Raw genomic sequence first — 25747 nt, forward strand, 5'->3', positions numbered from 1 at the left:
ACTATGACAGCTACTTTCATTTAACACGTTTAAAAGAAATAAACAGAACTTGGAAATCCTTAACTAGACATGAAGAACAGAAGTAGACTGCTTTTTATTAAGGCAGACTGGCTACATTGGATTAATTTATGATAGCTTGCACAGCATGCAGCAGTTGTAAGTCCTGGGAACAATATGGCTCATTTTTTTAATCATGTTAATATTTTTTTCATTTTTGTTTTGTTTTGCTTTTACACACTATAAGATAGAAAGCCCTAACAAAGCATTTTAGAAAACCCTCTTGGAAAAAAACTCAGAATTGATTTTATGATTGTGTACGTTGAACACAAGAATAATTATTTAATGAAAGCAGGGCTTCACAAATCAAAAGGTACAAGCAAATCACCACTGCACTAAGGAATGAATTCCTACTGCACGCAACAAATAAAAGGCTCGTGTAACTGCTTAGGAATGTATTTTTGGTAACAGCTGGGGGAAAAAATGAGATGCCCTTTCCTGAAGCACTAACTAATCCGGATGACAGTATGCTACAGACCTGTACACTAAGCCAGCATTGTCAAGTCACAGGTTCCTTGGATATTTTATGTTGAACTTTGTGGCTGCTATTTCTGTATAAACACCTTTTCAGCTTTCTCCCCAAAGTATTATTTTGAGTTCCTCTCATGAGGAACTATACCCTGTTTCCTTTAAAATCAATGGAGTACTTGCAAGTGATTGATTTAACATGCAGTGGGATATGGTCTTTTGCTCTTCTACCTTTAGAAGGATAAGAAAAACTACAGCTTGTGACTCATAAAATTTGTAAGATATTAATTCCTATCCTATCTACTTCTCTGGAAGCCAAGAAATTGCCATCTGTCTCATGAACAGAACAATCCTTTAAGCAGCATTCTTCTATTGGTAGATATTCCAAGAAGTCTGCCCTGAATATAAGAATTCAGTTAAAATATTACTTCCAGGATGGGTGTAGCAATGACTTAAGAGAAGTGATCCCCCTGAGCTACATTTAGGAACTTGAGGGGGCACAGTTATCTAACCACAGGCTCAATATAACAGAAAATTGAATACAACATAAGCTGTTCAGTAAGTTGGAAATACATTTAAAAGATGTGAATGTTTCCAAAGCCAACTGACTGTGGCAGGATGCCTAGGAACTCAGCAGTCTCAGAAAAAGCTATTGAAAAGGCAAGATTATTACTTCTGCCCCAAATGTCTCCATAGTCCAGTTCTTCTATAGGTAGATCAGTGTTTTTTGTCATATTTTATTTTGTTACATATCAACATACCAGGCAAATATGATCATCAGTTACCTATCATCTTCCGTAAAAAAATCCTCCATCCATTTTTAACAGAGGAAGAGCCTTCAGAGAACTGCACATTTGATCAGCTAACAAGACCAGATACCCTTTTAAGAAAGATCTGTGCTGCTGACTGGCAAAGAAATATCTGAGGCATTTGACAGTGCCAAAAGTCACCAAATGCTGCTTAAAGATGAAGGTGCCTGTTAAGCACAGGGCCTATCATGACCAAAATCTTGCAGACCTTCTATGAATACACTATACTACATTGCTGTCACATGAAAATGAACTCAGAGTGAAGCAATGGCCCAGAAACATCTTCATTGTGATGCTGGGGCTGTTGTGGCCCTCTAGACATCGTAGAAAAAAAAACAAAAACAGGTCTTAGTACACTTAAAGTTCTGTCAGATTATCACCCAGAGCACTTAAGAGTCAAAAGCTACATCTGCAAGCATATTCAGTATAGATAGGAAGAATTTTCTCAATTGCTCTGGTTTGTGAGGCTTCAGCAGTATCACTGTGAAAGAAATCAGCTTTATTCACAGCAGCAGGTGAACCCACATTACAATTTTTATCCGATCGATTGTTGAGTAGGCTCAGCAAGACTGAGCTTCCCATAGAACTAAAAAACATAATTATTGTCTGCAATGCAACATAATCTGCCTGCAGCAAATGCACTAGAAATTTAAAATCCTAGCTAAAACACTAAATTCAGCCATTCAACATTATCTTTTCCATATACTAAATGCTTAAGGAAATTAAATGTCTTCTGACCTAACCTATAGCTCTACTACTTCAGTTCAGGACAACTAACAACTAGCCAAAAATATAGTTTTAATTCAGCCTAAACAATTTGGCAGCTAGAATCTAAATTAACTTACTTTCATCCTTTAGTGATATTACAACACTATGGGAGAAATATTTTTTTAAATATTTTACGGATGTTAGTCATTGATTCCTTTGCACTGCCACAGGTTTGACTCCTATGCACTGCCACAGGTTTATTTCTGGTAACTTACTGTGAGAAAGCAAAGCAAATTTAAAAAGATGACCAAAATGTCTAAAATCCTCACTGGAGGCAGGAAGCGCAGCTTTTGATTCTAAAGCACAGCTTCATTACACCTGCTCTAGTTCTACCTTCCATATCAGTTCATTTTCAAATCATTTTGTGTATTAGTGTAAAAAAAATGCAGATAAAATAAAAATGTAAAAATAGCTTTAAAAATAAAATATTGTCTTTAAATCTGCAAAGAACAAAACAGAATGAGAAAACAGAAAAATATTTGCCCATTCAGATTTTATGTATTTTCTCATAAAATAGACTTCCTGCAAGTTTTCATGCTCCTGTGAAGATAAATCAGAGATAAGATTGATAGAGAGACCCAAACACATTACCCAAATAAAACAATGAAGCTTTAGTACTGTTTTAGCATAAGTAAGAATTTGTTTCACATGACACAGCTGCCTAGTCATACCCTTTCCACTGTTTAGATAAAGGCTATGGGTTGCCTTTTCTAGACCTCTGGCTAATAAGTTCTTGGCTAACATGGTGCATGCTTCCCTCTTCAGTGAGTCTTGCCACTTCCTTAGAAATCATAATACTTGATTTAAAAATCATGGGGCTGGAGGAGAGAGGTTCAAGAGCTTCTCTTGCTTGTGAAAAGAGAGGCAATTAGAAAACGTAATTTTGAAATGCATCATACATGGTCTTTAAAAACAAAACAAAACAAACAAAAAAAACAGTATGTGTAAAACAGATTTTCAGCTGCTATAAACTATTGATAACAGTTTGCATTAAGAAAAAACTAAGTGACTAGAATTGGACTAACTCAGTGCATATCCTCTTAAAAAAACCCTCCTAGCTGCTCTCACTTTTGTGACAAAAAGTGGAGCACATGCTGAGTGAGTTGGACTTTTAGCTGCTAGCAGAACTCTGAACTTTGGAAGTCAGAGCACTGGAAACACTTCCACTTCCACAGTTCAGACCTGTTGTGAAAAGCCTTTACAACTGCTAGATTTGCACCTTCTTATCTCTATGGAAGTCAGAAGTCCTCTGACGTAGGTTCAGGTTGGAAGGAATTATTGCGGTATCTCACACATGAGCAAGTGGAAGTATTTAGGAATAAACGTGCAAATAAAATAGTACTAGTAATTTAACAACTTACTGCAGGTCCAATTATGCCCAGATGGACACTGGGATCCCTTCTGTGCCAATCTAGAACAGAAGAGCATCTTTTTATTAATCAAAATTACTCATTTTAAATAGTATTTTAAAACACAAGAAATACTCTTCCTTCTCTAAAATCAATGTAAATACCTTCATGAATAAAATAGAACTAGGCAAATATTGTATTACTACTTAAAGGACAGATTTCATGCTCTGCCCTCAGATTACTCCTCAGAATTCAAATGATTAGCATATCTAAAAGTTAGTATTTAGCATTTCTGCTTCATGAAATCTCTTATGATTCAAGGGTTATTTAACTAAGCTCAGATATTAATTTTGAATCATGTCACGAGAACAATGCTCTATTGAATGCAGTGACCCTAGCCACTAAGACAAAATGATTTGAAATTTTCCTCTTATGTAAAGGCATATTTGGAAACAACTGCAACCACTGCAATTAATACTCAGTTATAATGTACACAGAGAAATCTGCCATTCTTCCACGACCAGAATAGAACCCTATCACAGAACCAATACTTGACATTAATAAACTACTTTTGTTACTGAACATCACAAGGCAGTGAAGGCTTATGAAAGTAAACAGAACAGCTGAGGCTAAATTCCCAGCTTGGAATACCCAAACCTTTTACAGATACAAGCTGAGAACCTAGCGAACCATTCACTTATGTGACTATAAGAAAACTTCATAATGATGGGTGGTAAAATTTGCATGTAACTTTAGTGGTATTATTTAGCACACATGCCAATCAGTCTAACAGCCACAGGACAGTAATATAAAAAAAGTTATTTTGAAGTAGATGAATCCTTCTTTTGTCTTCCATTAATATTGTATGTATCAGCAAAAAAGTTTTACCAACAAATAAAGGCATCAAATAGTGCTTTGATTTTAATGCTGTTATTCTCAGCAGGCTGAAAAAGATGCAGTACAGAAATAATGCATTGAACAGATCAATAGTTGCATGTGCATTTTAAAAATATAAATATATTATGAAGTTTTCTGCAATGAATAAAACAGCCAAACTTATGCCAAACTTGTAAACATGAAAAGAAATGTATCTACATCCAGGAACAAAACAGGGGTATTCAAATACCAGCTACCTACCTGAAAATACATCTACTAAATACAGAGGGTCTTTGACTCTCCGAAGTCCACATATCAAAAGAAACACATGTAAATTGTCTGTATCTGTAGGAATGTCTGTAACAAAACATTTTATAAATCTGAATGCAGATAAAAAAGTTAACTCACTCTAAATCGTTTCATGAATAAGCACATACAATGGTAACAGCAGTATCAGGGTGGATTCTGAAAAATTCTCATTATGGTTCCCTCTGTTTCTTGCTCTCACATTAATCCTCAAATCAACCCAGTGGAGAACTTAATCATGCATATCATTCTACAGTGCATATGAGTTCATTTCAAGAGGCAGTAAATGTGCAGGATTTGGAGAAATAAATTGGTAGTCAGTATTCTTCAACACCAGGAATCAGCTTTGACTGACTGGGCAACGATACAAATCAGTGTTTCTCAATTCTTCTACCCATAAGAATAAATGTGCATTCATATAATAATTCAACACGTTTTAAGAATATTTTGAGGCTTGATCAAACACAAATTGTTATAAAAGATCAGCTAAATGTCCAATAGTTATCTATCCCTAGCATAGAGAATATTTAACCAGAAGTTAAATTATTGCAAAGCATTTGTTTTAGCACTATTGTAAAGAAATACAAATAAAAAATAAATAGGATTTTTTAATATGATAAATTTATTTTGGAAAAAATCTCAACATGTTCATTTTTAACATCGAAAATCCCTCTTGCAAATACACCACAATAATCCACAAAAAATTATTTTGTAGGCTATCTTAAAAAAGGAAGGTCAGATGTATGGTATTGCAGTTGCCATTGGCTATATAACAGCACAATTAATTTGGAACACTTTTGGAGAAGGGTCACTTAGTGATGAATTTTGTTAAAATGTGTTTATGATAAAATAATTCAGATGTGCTGAATGAACACTCATAACAACAACATAATTTAATAAACTCTAGAGAGGGTGCAATGTTCTTCTCTGATTTACTGTACAGAACAAATTAGCTTGCTGTCCTTCAGTTCGTGTTTTTATTAAGCTCATGGCAAGGATGGATAACATTATCTAATACTAGTCAGCTGAACAAGGATCATCAAACTGTAGCTCTTCAGGGTGTTTGTGGGACATTAATGCACGGGCCACATACTGGGACTACGTCACATAGCTACCAGAAGGGCTTTGCTGCATGGTCAGATTTTCTCTTGATGGAACTTGTGACTAACAGAGGAAGGCAGCAGGATGGTTGTGATGGCTCTGCCATCCCCTGCTGCTGAACACCGCAGAGCTCCCTTCTCTGAGGCCTCCTCTTCCCTTTCGCTTCCATCTTTCACCAGCTGCATCAGCACCTCAGCTGCTATATGGCGTGACTGAATTGCTGCAGTTTGGAATTTGAGATCACCCAAACTTGGTACCAACTTACATTTCTTTACTATGTTGTATTACTTAACTGCAGGGTTTGCTCCAGGCCCTGGAAAAAACAGGAATGTCTCTTCTTGTGTCAAGGGACTGGCTTAATGTGAGCTTTGCAACAAACCTCTCTATAGCAGGGGGTAAAAGCCAGAAGAGTGGTGAATACTCAGCTGCTATTACTTTTAAAATTAAAATCCAGTTCAGGGACTTTTAAATGCTCCCTGTCACAGGGTTCATTATTAAGTCAGTTCCATTTAACTTAAACAGCTTGAGCTGTCAAGAGTGGCTGCAGCAGACACGGTAAGTAATATTTTACTGGTTATTGGACCAAGAAATAATTTGTAATTTATAATACAGAAACATTTGGATTGAAAAAGCCATTCTTCTCGTGCAATGGTCCATTAATACTATTTGTTTTTAATACATGCAGCAGTGGTCTCAATTCATGACAAACAAATTACTATAAAGTCGACAAAATTGAGATTACATTTTAACTATCCACATGGCACAAATATTCGTTTTACGTTATGAACTCCCACCTATTGATGTTCATCTCTGGCTATTTTGGAACAAGCTTAAAGTTAGCACTGAAGGCTCAGTGAGACAGTAGTGAGAAATCAGGTCTCCCTGTTCTCACGTAGAGATTACAGAATTATTGCACTCTTGATCTGACAGCATCCTAATCAACATTAACCATGCTTAAAATAACTGCTTCTTATCTCTTAACATCTTTTTGTTTCTATCTTAAAACTTTCAGTCTTTTCATTTTATTAGACAAGGGTTTAAAGTGCTCTAACAATGAAAAGCCCTAACAGACCAACTCTATGCAGTCCTGATTATCATTCTGTTCCCCGTACAAAAAAAAATTAAACCAAAACAGAAATGTGGAACAGGCCCTACAGACTGTAATTACACTTTGAAATTTGGATTTTTCCATTCAGATCCCATGGCCTTTAAAGGTACTTCTCCCAAGAATCTCATGACTAACAGTTTAATGATTTCACTAGTGAAACTACCTAAAATAATGTTCATTAAAGAAAATAGCCTACTTATTTGATTTATTATTTTGAATAGACATTCACAAGCCTGAATTGTAACTGGCAGATTACCCCTTTCATGAAACTTCAGAAAGCACTGCTTCGCTATTATGGAATGTTTCTCACTTTTCTCTCAAATAGCAGATATTGCACACACTGCACTAGAGATTGGATCCTGCACAGCATTTCTAAAAGCTGTCAAAGAAGGGCTATTCAGGAAAGGATTTGCCTCTGCCACTCAATTTAGTGAAGTGAGAGTCAGTTGTAGTTTTACTTTATTGTATGCTGTAGATCTTAGTCATCACCTAATTCATTTTTACAGGCAGACTCTCACCAACTCAATCCACTTAGAAACATATAAAGACATTCCTGACAAGACTGCATTACCAGCACATCGCAGCCACTGTTCAGTGTTGGAAGTTTACGCGTTCTCTGTCTACTTAAGAACAAGCTTAAGAAGCACCTGTGTATTTGTTAGTTTTCTGCTCATTCACTGAAAATGGTTAGATTTACAGATTTACACATCACTACGATGCCTGTAACTTTTTTTTTTTTTCTGACCTGTTGCTCTCTCAAGCCTTGTCAGCACCCCTACTGTGAGAAAAAAAAATACAGCCCTTTGTACTAGAAAGCAATCATTTTAGTATGTCTTCTCACGAGAACACTAACAAGGGGGACATCTTAACAGAATAACTGCAATAGCTGCCTTTTATAGCCACCAGCTGGGTGAAAACTGGTATTTGAAAGAAGACATTTTTGATTTTTCCTGGAGCATAAACAGAGTTTCAGTATCTGAGTTTTTGCTATCATTCTGTCTTTCCCAAATAGGCTACTTAATCAGATGTAAGATACAACAGCCCCATGTGATTCATTTCTGAAATGGAAATACACCGCTATGGCGCAATCAACTGATTTGCTGTTTTGATACATTCACTGTGTCGCTGTGTTGTCTGAATGACATGCAAACACCCAAATAACAAAGAAATGCTTGTCTCTCTTTTTCCCGGTTTCTGTTAGTGTTACAAAAACAAGGATTTGAAACAGCACAGTGTGCTTCATTATCTCCTAGCTCATGCATCCTTCTGTTTGCTTTGCAAAGCAAATATAAAATGGAAAGATTTGTCCATACTCACTGGCAAGAAAAAAAAAAAAAAAGACTGCATTTTCTGAAGTATGCAGCCATACTTCAAAATCACTATACATTGAATGCAAGTCTTGCCACTGTAATCAACATCTCCTTCACTGACAAAAATAATTGTTTAATATCAGCAAGAGATTGCTCCTTTAAGTGTGCTTTGGTAGTATTCATCTATGGTTGTAGTCTGACTTGTTAAGTTATCCTTATCTATAAAAAACAGCTGTACATTGGCCATGGCCAGTCTTGAGCGTGCTTAGCAGGTTACCTCTTTAGCGAGATGTGAAAGGTCAAAACAACAAGAGTGATTGATAGGATTATGGAAACTCATTCCTCTCATCAGCTTGACAGTATGCTGACCTGATATACCACATAGAACTACAGGGATGGTGACAAATGAACTGCAGGTGAGCTGAAATGAATCAGCCACAGTGGCAGATTAAGACTGACATGGAACTCCCACAGTCATGCAACTCCTTTTTCATGATAGAGCAGAGTGGGTATGATGCTGCTCAAATCTGAAACACAACAATGCAGCATTGGCACATGTAATTTCAGAATGGAATTGCATGATCAAAACAGTACCCAACTGCTGTGCTAGTGTAGCTGTTGCTGATATTGGATTCTGGCACAAAATGCATTATCTAATAGATGAAATGTGATTAACAATCAGGACTTGTGTCCTCCTGATGGCTTTGATTCTGAGTCATGGTGTGCCCTAGAGAATGTTTCTCAAATCTAGACTTACCCATCTGGATTTACCCATTCATCTGCAAGCAGACTGAATCCTTGACACAAAACAATGCTTAATTTTTAGTAAACTGTTTGGAGGTCTTTAGTTACAAGACAGAATGAGAGAATGGACTATATTAAAAGCATACAGTGAAAAACATCGTCATAATACAACACTTTCCTACTGAAGCATGCTGAAGTTTGTTATTTAAGATTTCATTGGCTCTTGGTTTGTTTTGTATCTGAAATTGTATAACTGTTTGTCACATCCACTATTTTTAGGAAAAACAATAATTTTACTATTATGATACACTATGATAGTTTACACTTGGGTCTTTTAAAAAATCTGTGCTTAGATGCCAGGATAGCATAACATGAACACAGGCAAACAGCATGAAAATCAGAATAACTTCTAAAGCATTAATAAGGACATCATTTTTCTGAGAAAGTCAAGAATAAGTAGAGATGTTATCCAAATAGATTTTGAAAGAGTAGATTCATTTAACTCCATGCCTCTAGGTACTATCAAGAAAAAAAATGTGGTAATCATAGATGTACAGTTAACAAAAAATACTGCAAATCTTTAATCTTACTGAAAAGCTGCAGGCCTCTAAGTGAATGAGTAATATCAAGCATTAGCTTGCTGAGAGTTACAGAAGCAATTTGAGAACATCATATCTTAAGTGACCTATTTCAGAATCATACAATCTCCTGAGTTGGAAAGGACCCATGGGGATCATTAAGTCCAGCTCCTGACTCCACACAATGCAACCTAAGAGTTTCTTACCACATGCTCAAATGTAGAAAATAAAAGTATTTTTCTTACTTAAAGGTCTTTTCTGTACTTTTGTAGGGTGTTTTCAAAACATCTGTTGGGTAGATGAGCTTTCTCAGTTCGTTAGTATAGTCTTTGTTAGCAAACTCCCGATCACGTGATGTCTGTGTTTATTAGGGTTTACAGCTTCACCCACATTCCACTGAGATCAAAAGGAGCCTTTCATCAAGGTATGAGGACTCTATGATCTTAAATAGCTATATCACATCCTTGAGCTAAGTTGTTAAAGAAGATCTGTGTCAGTTTTTGCATTTTCTTAGACCGTCTTGTAATTTCCTGTCATTCAGTTTTCAGTAAAAGCCAAAACCTTCATTGCCTCTCCAAAGTCTACAGACAAGCATCTTAAATTGCTAACAAAACTGATATAGATTCCTAGATTATAAGGTCAGAGAAAACCATTTTGAGTATGTGGTCTGACCTCTGAAGCGACACAGGCTGTAGTACTTTCCTAAATAGTCTCAAGTTACTAAATAAACTGAAAAGGTTGTCTTGTTGAAGTCTGTGTTGGAATTTAGACTTGTGTTGTGTTTTTTTTTTGTTTGTTTGTTTTTTTGCTTTGGCTACTGTTGTTTGCTGTCTCTCATACACATAAGAGAAACACTGTGAAGATGATTGTAACTAGAATGCAAAATGTCTTTAAAAACCCTCTTTTTTTGTAGATTTCACCAATAAATATTTTAACAGCCAAACACTGAAAATAATGCAGCTAGCACACGACAACTATGCAAATATCACCTCTGAAACTCTCAAGTCTGCTGCTGAGACTATGAAAAAATACAAATTCCATGATTTTTGCATTAAGATGGTATTACACCCATAACAACAACAATAAAAAAACTTTTCACAGCACTGCTTCAGCTTATATTAGGCAATTACCATTTATGTTAGCCACACAAATGATCAAATGGAATGTTCAAATGTAGTGGGATTGCTTAGCTTTTGATTCAGCACCATTCACTTTTGGGGGCTAGGTAGGAAGTCTCTGACAGAGAAATGCCACTCACTGAATCTGCCATTAAATTCTTTTGGAAGCCATTATCCTGACTTAAATAGACTATTTATATAGCAGTGTGACATTTAACATCAAGCAAATGGTATAGTTTTTCTGTGACTGAAGAATTCAGTACAAAGAATATCCATATGATGTGTGTTCTATAAAATAAGTCTTGAAATATTCTGAATGGCCTAATTCATTTTAAAGAATAATTCCATAACATATGGGGCTGATCACCAAGGATGTTTAACATGGATAGCTCAAATGCACTGTAATTTGCATTGTAGGGCATGTGCAGTTTCTTTACATTCAGTCCTGGGAACCCCATACCTGATATAAATTCGAGTAGACTGCTAAAGATATAGGCAAGAATTATCTGAAGAAGTATTTCCCCAAAAAATCATTAATTGCCTTTAGGTATGGAATAGATCTTCATGACAAAAGTGTGGGTTTTTCATTTGTTTGTTTTAAAAAAGATCATAAATGCCAAGAAGTGAATGAGATTGGACAGCTTTATCTGCATAAAAGGATCTTTTCAAGTGCACTTCATTGTGCAAGCCAGCATTATCAAAATGGTATTCTTCTGAGCAAAACTGCCTTCTGTTTTCTTTTTTTTTTCCTACTGATTGCTCCGCATTAGGAGAATTGTAAATATTTCAAACAACTTGAAATTGCAAATCCCCAGAAAAGCAATTCAATGGGAAGTTCTAATAAGTGCAAAGGTACAGTCAAGAACCTGCCTCCATGTGCAATATTAAGAGAAGTGGAAATTTTAGCTTTCCACCAGAGATGGAAATAGAGACAAGACTGATAAAATAAATGAGTTCCAGATTCTTTTCAGTGGTGCCCTGTGACAGGACAAGAGGCAAAGGGCACAAAGTGAAACATCGGAAGTTCCACCTGAATATGAGAAAACACTTCTTTCCTGTGAGGATGACAGAGTACTGGAAGAGGTTGCCCAGACAGGCTGTGGAGTCTCTTTCTCTGGAGATATTCAAAACCTGCCTGGATGTAACCCTGTGCAATGTGCTCTAGGTGACTCTGCTTTGGCAGGACTTGATGATCTCCAGAGGTTCCTTTGCAACCTCAACCCTGCTGTGAGTTGAAACAGTCATAAAAAGAAAAACAACACCAAACCACTGAATAATGTGATGCCAGTATTCAAGCTATTATTTAACAGGCACAAGTGTTAGAGTTGCATTTTAGTTTGCTTTTCATGTACTTTATGAATTATTTTGCGCTTTTGCATTAGTACACATTAGGCAAAAGACTGCCTCTAATAGATAAGATGATATGCACTTAGGGGGAGCTCCCCCCTCCCTGATCTGTTGACTGCACTTTTAATCATAGATTAGTTAGACATGAGGTCCAATCAATGCTAGGGCTGTGCTAGCAAGTGACAAATCATTTCACTTCAGAAAACTATTAATCTTAGTGGTGCTGTGCTTGTGGGCCATGATTTACTGAGAACAAAATAACGTCACAATGCTCAATTTAAAATTAGACACCCGTTTTGAAGAATGGTGCACATTTACTGATACGATAAAGCAATTGAATAGTGAGGATTCATTAGTAACAGAGGGAAGAGCTGTACTATAAGAGATCAGATTGATGACTATAACTCTGAAATATTTTTACCACTGTAAAATGCATACAAATTCTTTTGGGGAAAGGCAGCTACATGAAAGTATTTAAAGTATTGCCAAGATCAGGTGACTAAATTAGGTCATCTGCCTTACATGCTGTTACATGAGTGAAAACGGAGACAGACACTAGAGCAAGACCAAATATTAAAACATCAATACATTTTTCCCTTCTTCACCACTTTTTCACTTCACCTGCAATTCTGCAATAGAAATCCTCAGTTTCTATCACACAGCTGTGAAGCACAGCATGGCCAGGTATTGGTGCTTAGGTCTAACTAACTTCCTAGGGGATACTGACCCATACCGTGAATATTTTGTCTTTTGATGCAATTCAGTACTGGACAAACCTGCAGTCTAGAGACAGTCTGAATAGTTTACTGAACTGTGAGAAGTGTGTGATTGATGTTCTACCTGAATCTAATATTTTTAATTTTTTATATCATGAGGCCATTTTATTACATAATCATTTAACCTTCTCATTCTAAAATTCTTTCAAGAATGAAATCTATTAAGCGTAAATATGGCAAATACAGAAAAGTGAGTAATACCTGCATTTTGCAGAAATCTATACCAGTCAAATGTTTCACTGGGTGTAGTCTTGATTCCTGTGTTGAAAAAAAAGAGAAATGCAACTTGTTTGACTGGTCCCTATATGGCTGAACTATGCATCTTAAAGTCTTGCCCTAAGAAAACCTATTTCTCTCAAGCACACTGAATTCTATACACAGCTGTTCACACCTCAAGCTTTCCTCTTCCCAACAATTTCAGGTTGCCTGCACAATCCTTCTATAGTAATCAGATTGAAATGGAATTGAAAATTTCACACAATCACACTGTGTATGAACCACTTTAGTAATCCACAGAAATAAGCCCCTTTACACCATGCTAAATTTGGCCTTGTAAAATCTACATACGAGATACTGTTTTCTGAAGGAGATTATTATTCCAAAACAGATACGGTTCAGCTCAGACTCAAGTCATTAACATAAGGCAAAGCAACTAAATTAAATCAATATCAAAAATATATTTTAATATTATTTGTTTTGCCTTAAAGATTATTTTAATAATGAAATGATTTTAGTAATTTATTTAATCTCTTAGTTATCTATTATCTCATAAGAAGCTTAAATACAGAGTAAACATGAATTAAATACACCTCATTGAGTAATTTCAAAATAAATTTCAAAAATTTTTTTTATTCTTTGAAAGCAAAATATACAAAATGCAATAACCTTTGGAATCTGTAGACAATTACTTTTAGATAAATTAAACTGAGAGCTGTAGATTAAGTAAACACACCTAAAAGGCTGAGGAGAATGTTCCTTAGACTACTCACTTAAGTAATATACCCTGATTTAGATACTTGCAGGGTGTCATTACTCCAGGAACTCAGCCTATAGCACTTAAAGAAATTTGGAGTTTCACAGAGTAATCATTTATCAACTTGTGTGAAATCAGAGTGAGGGTCTAATACAAAGGCCACTAACTTACATACGGAGAAAGCCCCTTGTTACCCTATCTTTCAGATTCCCACTGTAAGGCATCTGGAAAAACTTTTTTTTAAAAGCACAAAATGAGTTGAAAATTTAGTCTATGAGAGTGGAATACTACCCCAATTAAACTCAATAGCAAAGAGCTTGACTTCAGCGTAGCCAGCACTTCAAACCCAAGGCCCATTTCAGCAAAACATTTCTGAGGCAAAGAAGATAGATACATAAACATACAGGTACTAAATATATTATCCAAATCAATTGAATGCCTTAGTTAATATTTCAAAACTCTCACCTTGAGTTTGGACATATATTTTCTTCCTAGTATCTGGCTTTAAAGAGAAAGAGAAGAAAAGTGACTCGTAGTGCATCATAAAAGATCTGTTCAGTCTTTTAAAAAAATCTAGTATAACAACATGCTCATCAGTGTGATTTTCTTTCAACTATTAAAAAAAAAAAAGACCATTAGAAAGGAACATTTTAATAAGACCACAGGCAACAAAGTCAGGAATTAAAATTACATTTACTATGAACATCTTTAGTGTCAATGAATCCATTTTGTAATTAACACAATTACCAGATTAGTAGAAACATGTTTTTTTTGTTTAACAGTAGTTTCTCAAAATCATTAACCTGCTTATGGCATAGAAAAAGAAAACACTTCCCTAGAATAAAAAAGATTTTAAACTACAAAACAGCCCTAGCTCCCAAACACTCTGGTTTTCAAAGAAAAAGTACAGCTGGTCTCAGAATCACAGTTACATTTATCCATAATAAAATGTTTAAACACATCATGAAACAAGCCCTACATACCACTAACCTTTTCGAAGATTGCTGTCAAATATATGTAGACACTTGTCTAGACGGGAAAATTGGCCAGTACTAGGTATTGCAGAATATTCCCACATAAGAATTGCACAATAAATTATTTTAAAATAGATACAGTAAAAGGGGTAATTGCTATATTTCCAAAGTTATTCCTGAAGTGCTACTACACTAGTTATTTATGTGAATAACTGAGTTCTTACTTCATTATCTTTCTATAACTCCAATCATGAATTTGTGGAACGCTACTCATTTTTTTTCATGAAAACACAGAAATAGCCATGAGATCTTTCCAAATGGGGAAACAATACAAAAGCAAACAAACAAAAAAACCCACTCTTCCCCTCTAGCAAAAAAAGCATAGTTTCTCTGAGCTCAAAGTATTCGCGAAAGCTTTGTGTTCAGACAGTTCCTATTTCTTTTAAAAGCTGGCTGCAATGCCTGTATAGGAGTAAACCAAGGCATTGGTCAAGTCGCGTATTCTCTAATAGATTTGCTCAATATTACCTTGGAAGTTTCAGTTTGAAATTACATTCTTTCAAGCAGTTCTAGTAGCTATTGCTTAATGTAGCATCACAGTGACCCAAAAGGAACAACCTTCCTTAGAGCACCAGTCTTTGCTGTCTTTGGGCTAAAACCAGACTCCTCTTTAGTGCCCGTTTCATCATGTACAGACACCCAGTCCCTTAGCAGGCTGTGACTCTATGAGTCACTGACTATTTGTCTACCACAGCGCTTTCTAAAGAGCAAATAGGAAAATGACTCTCAGACTGCCACCCCAACCATTCCACTTTTGAACTTATGGCTGATACACAGATGATACACTACTGAATTCCTCAAGCTAAGTATTGCTATGCAACCCTGCTTCTTAATGTGGAAAGCTGGTGGAATGAATAACACAGACAGAGTTAAACAAGGTAGAGCATCACCTATACTGTTGGATCATGTCAAGCTGCACATTAGTTTTCCCTTCTCCTCTCCCACCCCCATTCCATTCTTAGCAGCAGACTGCAGCTTGTGAAATCACACCTGCAGGACAATGACTTCAGGAAGGAAGAGAGCTTGTACTAGGGGAATGAGAATTAACGCAGAAACAAAGTGCTAAAGCAACCAAGTCCTGAACCAGTTAGCTCAGGAAATAAGAAGTCAAGGAACTGACTTTTTTTTTTCACTTGCAAAGATTTTGGTTTTTTCATTTCAACATTTCTATGTGACTGCCCCTACAGTTCACTGCTGGGTCATAACAGTCCATTTTAGTTACTAAAAATGAACTGGAAAAAGAAAAATGGAAAAAGAAATTGACAGAAAAGAGGTCAGAAAACTGAATAATCATCAAGAAGCAGTTCACAGGAGGGGAAGAGGGCAGTTTCTGAGAATCAAAGTGAATTAGCTACATCACAAAACCTACATGAATAAGCAGGAAATCCATTAATAAATGAAGTGGGGAAAATTTAATGCTGTTTATGCTATAGTAGAAGATTAAGTATATCTTTCAAAAGCCATATGAACTTCTGTGTTCAAACGATTTAAAAAATAAGAAAAGATGGTTTCATAGGTTATTTTATTACTTAACATTTCTTCATCCTTCTCTTACCTATGAATAAGTAGCACTTTAAATTAAATTGCATTCTCCAGTCCTAAAAAAAGCCTTGCAAATGATGGAGACAGCACTGCAAGTTGGAGGCCAACTGCAAAATTTTAATTTGCAAGACAAATGGAAGAGCTGAAATTCAGAGCTAGGACACAGATGCAACCAAAGAAAATGTGGAAAGAAGCAGATGGAGCACGGGGCAGCTTAAGCCAGCCCTTCCTCTATAGCTAACACACTGCATAATTCTGCCTGAGACTTTGGTGGGTAAAGATGTGGTCTAAGTTCCCCAAAACCACTAAGTTTCAAAAATAAGCTGAAGTTAAGCATTTGGTTTCATGCTCTACTAGACCCGTAATAGCTCTGTGGTGAGTAAATATATTCCTGCCAGGGTTTAGATCATCAAGCAGAAAAGAGCAGGAACATTGTTTAACCTGGCGTACAGATGTATTCACACTTTATAGATCAATTTTATATTTTGTTCTTTATTTTAAATAGTAGTGGGGAGAGTGGAAAAATGAAATGGAATACTAATAAAACTGGCTTAGGTAATTCTTATGCACCAGTTTTACACTATTGAAATAAAACACTGACCATAAGCATGGGATCTTTTACAGTATTTTGCACTTACTTGGAATACAGATTATTACAAAAGCTATATCATGTACTTCATAATTAAAGGCAATTTATCCAATGTAATAGAAAAGAAGTTGTTGGAAGATACACCCCTTAAGCATAATGCTATTGCTTACATGTCTGTAATTTAAATTATTGACTGTCTAACTAATAAAGCACACATTACAGGAATAATGTAGTTCACATTAGGGTGAGTTAATATGTAAAGAGTGTTGATATTCTGTCAGCTGTGATATGGAAAGACGTATTTATGTTTTTCAGTGTTTTAAAGTAAATGTATGGCATTTGCTCTTACCCTTTATACAAAGATACAGCTGCAAAAAGAATTCAAAACCTCAGCATTTAAGACACAACTCAGCAGGTGATATTTCAGTTTAGGGCTTGACAGACTTGCCTCCAGTTCCCTGTCTGCCACAACCTTCTCCAAAACACTGAATGAGTCTCCAACCAGGAGCACAAAGGTGTTTAGGTAAAATCAACTAAGTCAAGTTCTTAAAAATGTAAGTGCTGATTTCAAAATGATTTCAAAGTTAAAGTTTGCTTCTTCTCCTTATACTCTGTTTACTTTGTCTTTCCTGTTTACCCATCATGAAGTTAATTGTAGTAACTATTAAAACCAAGTTATGTTTATAATGTAACTACCACATCCTCTATGTGCATAGATCAAAAATCAATTCATGCTGAAAGAAAGCATTAAAAATTAAATTGTTGTGTTGTCCAGGCTTCACCTCTCAGTGATCTTCTTTAGGCAAAGGTGTATTAATGATTATATTATGATGCAAATTAAAACTGAAAAGATATCCAGCAGTTAGTTTCTACTTCTTACATTTATTGTTCATCATAGACTCATAGAATCTGCTGAGTTGGAAGGGACCCATGAGGATCATTGAGTCTAACTCCTGACTCCACACAGGGTAACCTAAGAGTTTCTCACCTCAAATATAGAAAATAAAAGTATTTTTCTTACCAATACTTCACAAGATAAGGTGAGTGGAGCTAATAGCTGGCAGAGGGTGGTTCCGACCTTCTCTTTTTATCCCAGTATGTTGCCCCTTACTGACAGCCAGTTACTGATTTCCTGTCACTAGCCTTGATGCTCATTGCAGTTCTCTGTGATCCAGTACAAGACTTTAGGCAACAAGTTATTTGGAAAACTAACCTCACACACACACACCAAACAGCTGAGCTAACAAGCCCTACTGCCTGGTGTGGAGTGTGGATTATTTCACAGGTCAGCAGTGCTGTCTCACACTGCCCAAAAGCACTCCTTGTACTCAAATGACCAGCAGCTCTTTATCGTCTTCCTCCATTCTTCAGAAAACAGGATTGAGCACTGCCTACTTCCAGGATTTGTCTCATTTTTTTCCACTGGCAGTCTGCCATGAACTCAGCCACAGAAAGGTGAAAAGGCTGATCCAGTCTATTTTCCAACAGGAGGATCAGATACTACCAATAACTACAGTGAATGTCTGAAGTAGACTTGCAGTACAGTAGACATAATTGTAGCTACTAAATAAAGAGAAAGAGAACCAAAACATACTTATTCTAATACTGTAGTCATGGTTTCTGGGAAAAGAATGAATGTATAGAAATAAACCAAGAGATGAAGGGAATTCTATTTGCTGTTAGACAATCTATTTTTAAAACATATAACCTCTAGGTATCAGTTATTATATCAGGGGTTATTTTCAAAAAACAATAAGGAAATGAAGATAACGTATTTGAAATTACTTAATTATCTTACTATTTCAGGGGCTAAATAAATAAATACATAAAATTAAAACATTAATTTAACTCTACTCTCCTCCTAAAAATGATATATGCTTTTTCATTTACTCTTTCTCTCCCTTAAAACTTAAAGTCCTGACCTTATATTTCAAGATCAAAAAAGAATATTAAGAAGCTCAACAACAGCAGTCAAATTAGGTAAGCCCTGGATAAATCACTTGAGTTTTTTATCTTAAAACTGTCTGAACTCACACTTTAACTGCATGCACAGCACATTATCCAAGCAAGCATGTTCACCTCACAAGGAAGTGCATGAGGCAACTGCACTCATCTTCTACAGCACTTACCCGTTATTTAAACAGTCTGTGGAATGAATTAAACTAACTAGACCTGAGATCAATATTTGCTGAGAGACTGGAAAATTAACCCTAAGAGCTTGATCCCAAACTCATTGAACTCAATGGCAAAGCTATCAATAACCTTCAGAAGTGAAAGATTTGGATTTAGCACATTTAAGTACCAAGCACCCAGTGAGCTTCTGGGCCCTTACAAAATATGACTGGTGTCAGTAAGTCTATATGGAAACAAATGAGTTTTTGCATTGCTTACTACCAATCCAGGATTCATTAAGTTAATACGAAGTTAATATGAAGACTTTGTATTTACAGACAAGGGGATTTATGTTAAACACTTTTTATAATAAAACAGCATGGCAGCTCAAATATTTTGACTAATTAAATGAGGTTATCAAAGAAACTCCCATTTGAAAGGTCTTTTGATTTTTTCTGTATGTACTGACGTTTCTCTGCATGAATATAATACTCACCTTTAAACTAGATTCACCATAATAAAATATCTTCCACATGGATAATATATTTGCTACTAAAAAACATTTTACTGAATGTTTTTCATCCTGTTGAACCTGAAAATTGATAGTTGACTAATATATTCTAGGAATTTTAGTTTGTATTATTACTGTCAGTTCTTTGCTGGCTAAATAACCCCCTTCGAATACAATGCCAAATGTATTTGACCACTATACTGTTGGATAAAAATAATTGTATTCAGTATTTTTCCATATATCATTCAGCAATGTCTTTCAATCTGTTTCTGGAAGCAGAGATACTTTTTAAAAAGTTGTGCTATTTATGTGCTATATATCTCTCAAGGCCTAGTCAGTAGTGCTGTGCATCACATACTGCTGGGCTTAGCATAACTTCAGTTTTAGCTTTGCAGTTCACATAAAGAAGTTCATCCAATTTCCAGTGTTGATAAAACAAATATTTTCAAATTATTCTTCCAAATTCTTTATTGTAAGTAAAGCTGTTTAGTGGAATTTTGTCAACATAAAGTTTATTAAATGATGCAGAAAACCAATATATGCATATGGTATCAGGAGAAGCTCGAGATAACAATGCTTAATTTAAAATGTTACAGAGAAGCACCTCCTAAACTGCTGTATACTCTTTTCAAATACTAAGCAGCTTTTAAATGCCAGATCTATCTGACCTGTCAAAGTACAAAGTGCTTCCTCTGAAAGAAAAGAACAGGAATAGAGAATATAAAGATTATTACAATTCTCTAGCATTATTTAGTAAACATTTTAGGAGAATGCACAGTTGCTAATACTGTAATCATCACCATCATCACATAAACATACCCACTCTGTTGCTGCCAGTTCCTTCATTTTCATCGTGAAAGCCACTGCAAACCTAGTTAAATGGACAAAAATAGTTGGGATCATCTACTTAAAGTGTTTGAACATAACAACAGAGAAGCATTTCAGAAGAAAATATTTATAAGAAAGATGAGCAGAGGCTTATAAAAATAATTATAGATGGAAAGACAGAAAGCAGGCTTTCTATTTGTTTTACCAGAAAACATTGGTAAAACAAATGGTATCTCCAGGTTTTAAATGGATTACAACTTGGAGCTCTTGTGGAGTTAAAGTGATGATTTCTTAAATATAGAAGAAAACCCAAATAATGGTAACATCCTGTAGTTTATCTAGATTTATACACACAGCGGCAGAAGCAGACAGCCTTCCTTGTTTCTACATCACTGCAAGTTGCAGTAGCCTTCTTCACAACCACAGAACTAAATAAAAAGGAATCTTTAGTTTTGTACTATTGTTATTTGACAATACCCAGTCCTACTACTTGCAATTCATTGCTACTGAATTTAATTCAAGTGAGCAGGCAGAATTTTATAAACCTTTTCCCAGTGTTCTCTCCTTATTTCTAAGTAATCAAAGCTGTTGATGGAAAAAAATGTGTGAGAGACAAAACTGTTATTCTTCATGGAACATCCTTTAATTAAAAAAGAAAAAAAAAAGAAGAAGAAAACAAAATCAGAATTAAATAAACTGAAAAAGAAGAAAGAAGATCCAGTGATTAGGCTTCAACTCTAGAATTTAACAGACTTGGGACACTCAGTTCTGTACTTCTGAATGTTAGGCATCTACAGAGGAGATGAAATTTATAGTGCTGAGTTAGGTACTTTATACCCCTTTATAATAAGTAAGGAAGAATTGGGTATCCAGAAATGAGACTCACCACATTCATCATTTTGGACAGAGACTGTTATGCCAGCCCACCATAATACTAATAGGCAGGCAACTGCTAAGGGGTAGGGCATTATGACTGTTCTCTGATTAAGACTTTCTTTGTAACCAGAAGGCAATTAAAATAACTGAAGTGTAGAATTGGCTGAGATATGAACACCATCTCCTCCTCTTCTGTAATCATACAAATTATATTACCAAAGAACAAGCAAACAAAGGTGTATCCAAATATCTTCATGGTTAGGTTTTTATTTCAGCTGGAAGGGAGACGGTAACTCTGTTCCCAGACTTACTTCCTCTTTTACCCCTATGGGTGTTTACCATGGCTCATCTGGACTTCCACTTCTTAGCCTTTGAGAAACATATGCAGTACACTATCATTCCCCATAACAGAAGAGTTACTTTAGAGACCGTTTAAAAGCAGCATTGATAGGTACAGTTCTCATATTTGGGTGCCTCTTTATAGAGAGACTTCAGCCACAGAGCCTGATATCTAAACATACGAGATAAACAAGTAATTCCTACTGGGAGCTTGACATAATACCCAGAAGTCATATGAGATATTTTTATGGAGTCAGATCTAATAAAGAATCCCTGTTCAGAAGAGATCTTAAGAACATCCTGAACTTTAACGCAACTTTTAAACCAGGATGAAATACAAACACATGCTTTGACTGCTCTTAAATGGAACTTCAGTGTTAACTAGAAACATACTTGGGTCCATTTCTGAAGACTGTCAGTACTGTGGAATATAACTGAATGGCTCCTTCATAGGAGACACAATGTGTCTACTTGGCCAAATTCTTTTTAATTTCTTTTAAAAATATTGAATATAAAACATAGGTTATCACATATGACACTTAAGATTCCATGTTTCTTTTTCACAGAATTAATGTAATGCTTCCATCCTGAGCCATACCTGTAACATCTCAATGGTGAGAGGTGAAGCAGGTTTCTAAGTCACAACCAGAATACTGCTTTTCCACTGGAGATATTATGTTATAATTTGAGTGCATGAAGTCACAACCACTCATTAGAAGTCACATAAATGCTGAATTATAACTCCTACTTTTGTTTGTTGTGAGCAGATATTCCCATACATCTGTTTTGTAGTATCTGCTCTATGGTATTACAATACATTTTACATATACAATATGACAGCTTTAAGGTTATTGAAGCCTTTGCAAATGCCTGTTTTCTCAAGTTGCATATGCTTCCTTTCTAGATTTTGCAATTATACTTTCAATATATCACATTAACGAGCAGAAAAAAAACTATTGCTCCTAAGTCTACAAAATACTATTCAATAGATTTAAATACCCTAGAGGAGTACAAGCACCATTTAGAGGAATTTGATTAAAAATGAAACACTCATTATAAAGCTTGACATTGTTCAATACTTTGTTTTATGGAATGTGGTGGTTTATTGTACTGGACAAGTAATCTACAATTCACAGTACTTTTTGCTTAGAACCCTGCAATCAATAAGGGAAAAAAAAATCGATGCTTCTTTTAATAACTATGCAATGAATAGTGATAATATTGGAGAAGAGATCCATTTAGTATAACTTCTAGAAAACTGAATTACTTTTCCTTCAGCAGAGAAAATATTACGAACTGCATAAAGCATGTGGTAATGCATTTTGAAACATCAGAGGAAATCCTAGCCACTAAAGTATACTTCAAGTTCCTAACCCAATTATCACAAAAAAATCATTCAGTAAAGCATAGTTTTGTATAAGCTACATTAGCTATATTGTTGACAGAACATGTTTTAAATGCAGAATTGGATCAGAATGGACACACACAAAAAGACTGTTCTTATATAATTGTCTTTTTTCCAGTGCTGAAATTTAATGCTCTCATTTTAACTGATACATTAGATAACTTTTTTCTCTTCCTTCAGAACTGTTTAAAGAATAACTTTTTAAAAAGTATATAAACTTCGTCTTAAATGGGGCCATGAGTTGTTTTTCAACTGCAAGTCCTTCTAAGACATAAGAACATGCCCTAATGATTTTTCAATGAGCATGATTAAATGCTGTTTTTAAAATCTGTTTACCTACCACATTTTATAAGGCACTATAGACAGAACAGCATATCTATGCCAGCGTTAAGTTATCTAATAATAGCTAGGACATATAGTGATACTAGCAAAGATAAAACCACAAGATATAAGCCTATTGCACACACTATATGCATTTCCTCATGGCTAACATGAACTAAAATCCATACTGCTGTATCTGAACCACTGTAGTTATCTGTCTTAGTGAAAATGTTGTGATGAATAGAGATAGTATCCTGAGCAAGCTTTGTTCAGCAATGTATTTAAGCTCTGCTAAAGTATATAAGCAGTACCACTAGATTTGATAAGACGTTCCAGATGCTTAAATTTTATTATACCTTGTACACTCGGGGACTTCTCTGCTTACCTAGAGGTCACTTCTGGAGTGAAGCCTCTGCAGAGTACTCAGGTCACCAGAAGTTCAGACACAATATAGATCCATATGGCTGAATGACCTGTTGTAGCAGCTAACTGCCACTGAAAAGACATCCTTGCTGTATCCCTACACAAGCTGTCTTCTTATTAAAGCAGTAGGAAACTACCCTGGAAAATAAAAATCCCAATTTTACATTATTAAGTGAGTTAGACCTGCTCAGAAAGTGATCCAGTCCTGGCACACAGAAGGGTGGGTCACACAGCCACAGGTAAGAATTAAGGAGAAGGAGAGGAATGAAGGTAGCAGTAAGGTCATCCCCTGCCATCAGTGAGCAATTAGTTGGGCTGCTTATGAAATGACAACATTAGCATGTGTCTTGATAAGAATTAAGCCATTTATTATTATTATTATTATTATTATTATTATTATTATTATTATTATTTCCACTGGAAGATTTACATCCAGAAAATAGTTTTGAACAAGAAAAGGGCATATTGGCCCACCATGGGAATGATCTAACACTGTTGAAGTCAATCAACCCTTGGATCAAGCAGAAGAAAACTTCTTTACTGGGGATGCTGAAACAATGAGATATGCTGAAAAACCGTTTGGTTTTTAGTTGTTTTCTCTGATTTCTGATCAGTTCCTGAACTACATGGTCAGATGCTTGGACCAGTTGATTTTGGAGGTCTTTTCCAAGCTTAATTGTTCTATGATTGTATGATTTTACATTGCTGACTACACTGACATGTCATTGGATTTTTTCCAGATATATAAAATACCCTGAAAACACTCACTTCTTAAATCACCTAAAAAGTTAAGAGAAATTGTGTACAGATTTTTTTTCTCCATCTCTGCTTCTTTGTTTACGTAGCTAGAAAAAGGATCACATTAGCAAGAAAAAAAAAAAAAAGAACAAAAGCCCTTTTTACATGAGTCACCTGCTTTTCAACCAACCACTCTGTCAACACATCATGTGCAAGACCTCTGAAAACAGGTTTGATTCTGTGATGCAACAAGATAAATACCAGCTATTTTTAGTTGTCATTTCTCTTCAGTCAAATTGATGGCACTTTAGTCTGTATGTACAGAGAGAATTTAATGCATACAAAATGCTTTATTCCCAGTACAGAGTGTTTTATATATTTAAATATACATAACATAAAAAAGAATTTACTAATAAACTTTTTTTTTTTAATTATGGAGCAACATTTAGCATTTCTGGCACAGGGCCTTGTAAAAGGGGTTCAATGTTGTTCAGGCTAATAATATTACTGCAATACGATTTAATAGGAATATTCATAACTCTACCACTAATAAAGATTTACTATTTAAATAGCCACACCTCCACCACTACAGATTCACTATTTAAATACCAAACATCAGTCATTTACATGGCCAGGGTAATTCTGTACAAACGACAACTGTATGAATATCATTGGAGCTATTTAATTGTGTTTTTCTCTACTCAAATCTGGAAATATAAAAAGTATAAAATAGTTTTGGTAAGAAATGAAAACTTGATTGCATGCTACAGTTGTATTCATTACAAATATATTAAATAAACCACAATCTAGTTGCTACAGTCCACAGTTACACTGACCATCAAAGGCTGTCTTTATAATGCCTACCCATAAAGTAGATTATTCTACAGAGCAATATGCTGTCAGATCACAAGCCTCCTTGCTATTATTCTTCTAATTTCTTTCACCTACCTTAGATTTTTATATCCTCATCACATGCACAGTTCTATTATTTTAGAAAACAGTTAACATTCAGTAGACAAAGCACAGGATTAGTAAGCAAGAGCACAAAATTCATTACCTTTTAATGGGATTTGAGTCATTTTGAAAATTCACAGCTCAAGAAGCCAAACTTCATCACTACCCTTGCCAACTCTTATATGGACAAATATGATGGAACAATTGTAGTAGACAAAATATAAAATGAATAGACTGCATACAGACTATATTTTATGAAGAAACTGCTCTACATTCACCACTGAATCATAAAATCATAAGAAGTAGAGCTTGTAGGGATATCAAGTAGCCTATCCTTTGTCTGGAATCACATCTCCCAGTGATTCCAACCATTTATGGATCAGTTCC

At 35.4% G+C, this 25747-nt stretch overlaps 1 protein-coding gene across 2 annotated transcripts in view; it reads right to left on the minus strand.

Annotated features, from left to right (window-relative positions):
* Positions 1-25747, minus strand: part of GLT1D1 (glycosyltransferase 1 domain containing 1) — a 57281-nt gene that overhangs the window by 18903 nt on the left and 12631 nt on the right. For both annotated transcript variants that reach the window (XM_050714168.1, XM_050714169.1), the window contains exons 4-8: positions 20296-20347; positions 14154-14190; positions 12917-12973; positions 4589-4684; positions 3464-3513 (exon numbers count right to left, since the gene is read on the minus strand). In XM_050714168.1, coding sequence (XP_050570125.1) covers positions 3464-3513; positions 4589-4684; positions 12917-12973; positions 14154-14190; positions 20296-20347 — 292 coding nt within the window. The remainder of the gene's footprint in view (positions 1-3463; positions 3514-4588; positions 4685-12916; positions 12974-14153; positions 14191-20295; positions 20348-25747) is intronic.

This window comes from Cygnus atratus, chromosome 17, assembly GCF_013377495.2.
Source record: "Cygnus atratus isolate AKBS03 ecotype Queensland, Australia chromosome 17, CAtr_DNAZoo_HiC_assembly, whole genome shotgun sequence".
Taxonomy (NCBI): Eukaryota; Metazoa; Chordata; class Aves; order Anseriformes; family Anatidae; genus Cygnus; species Cygnus atratus.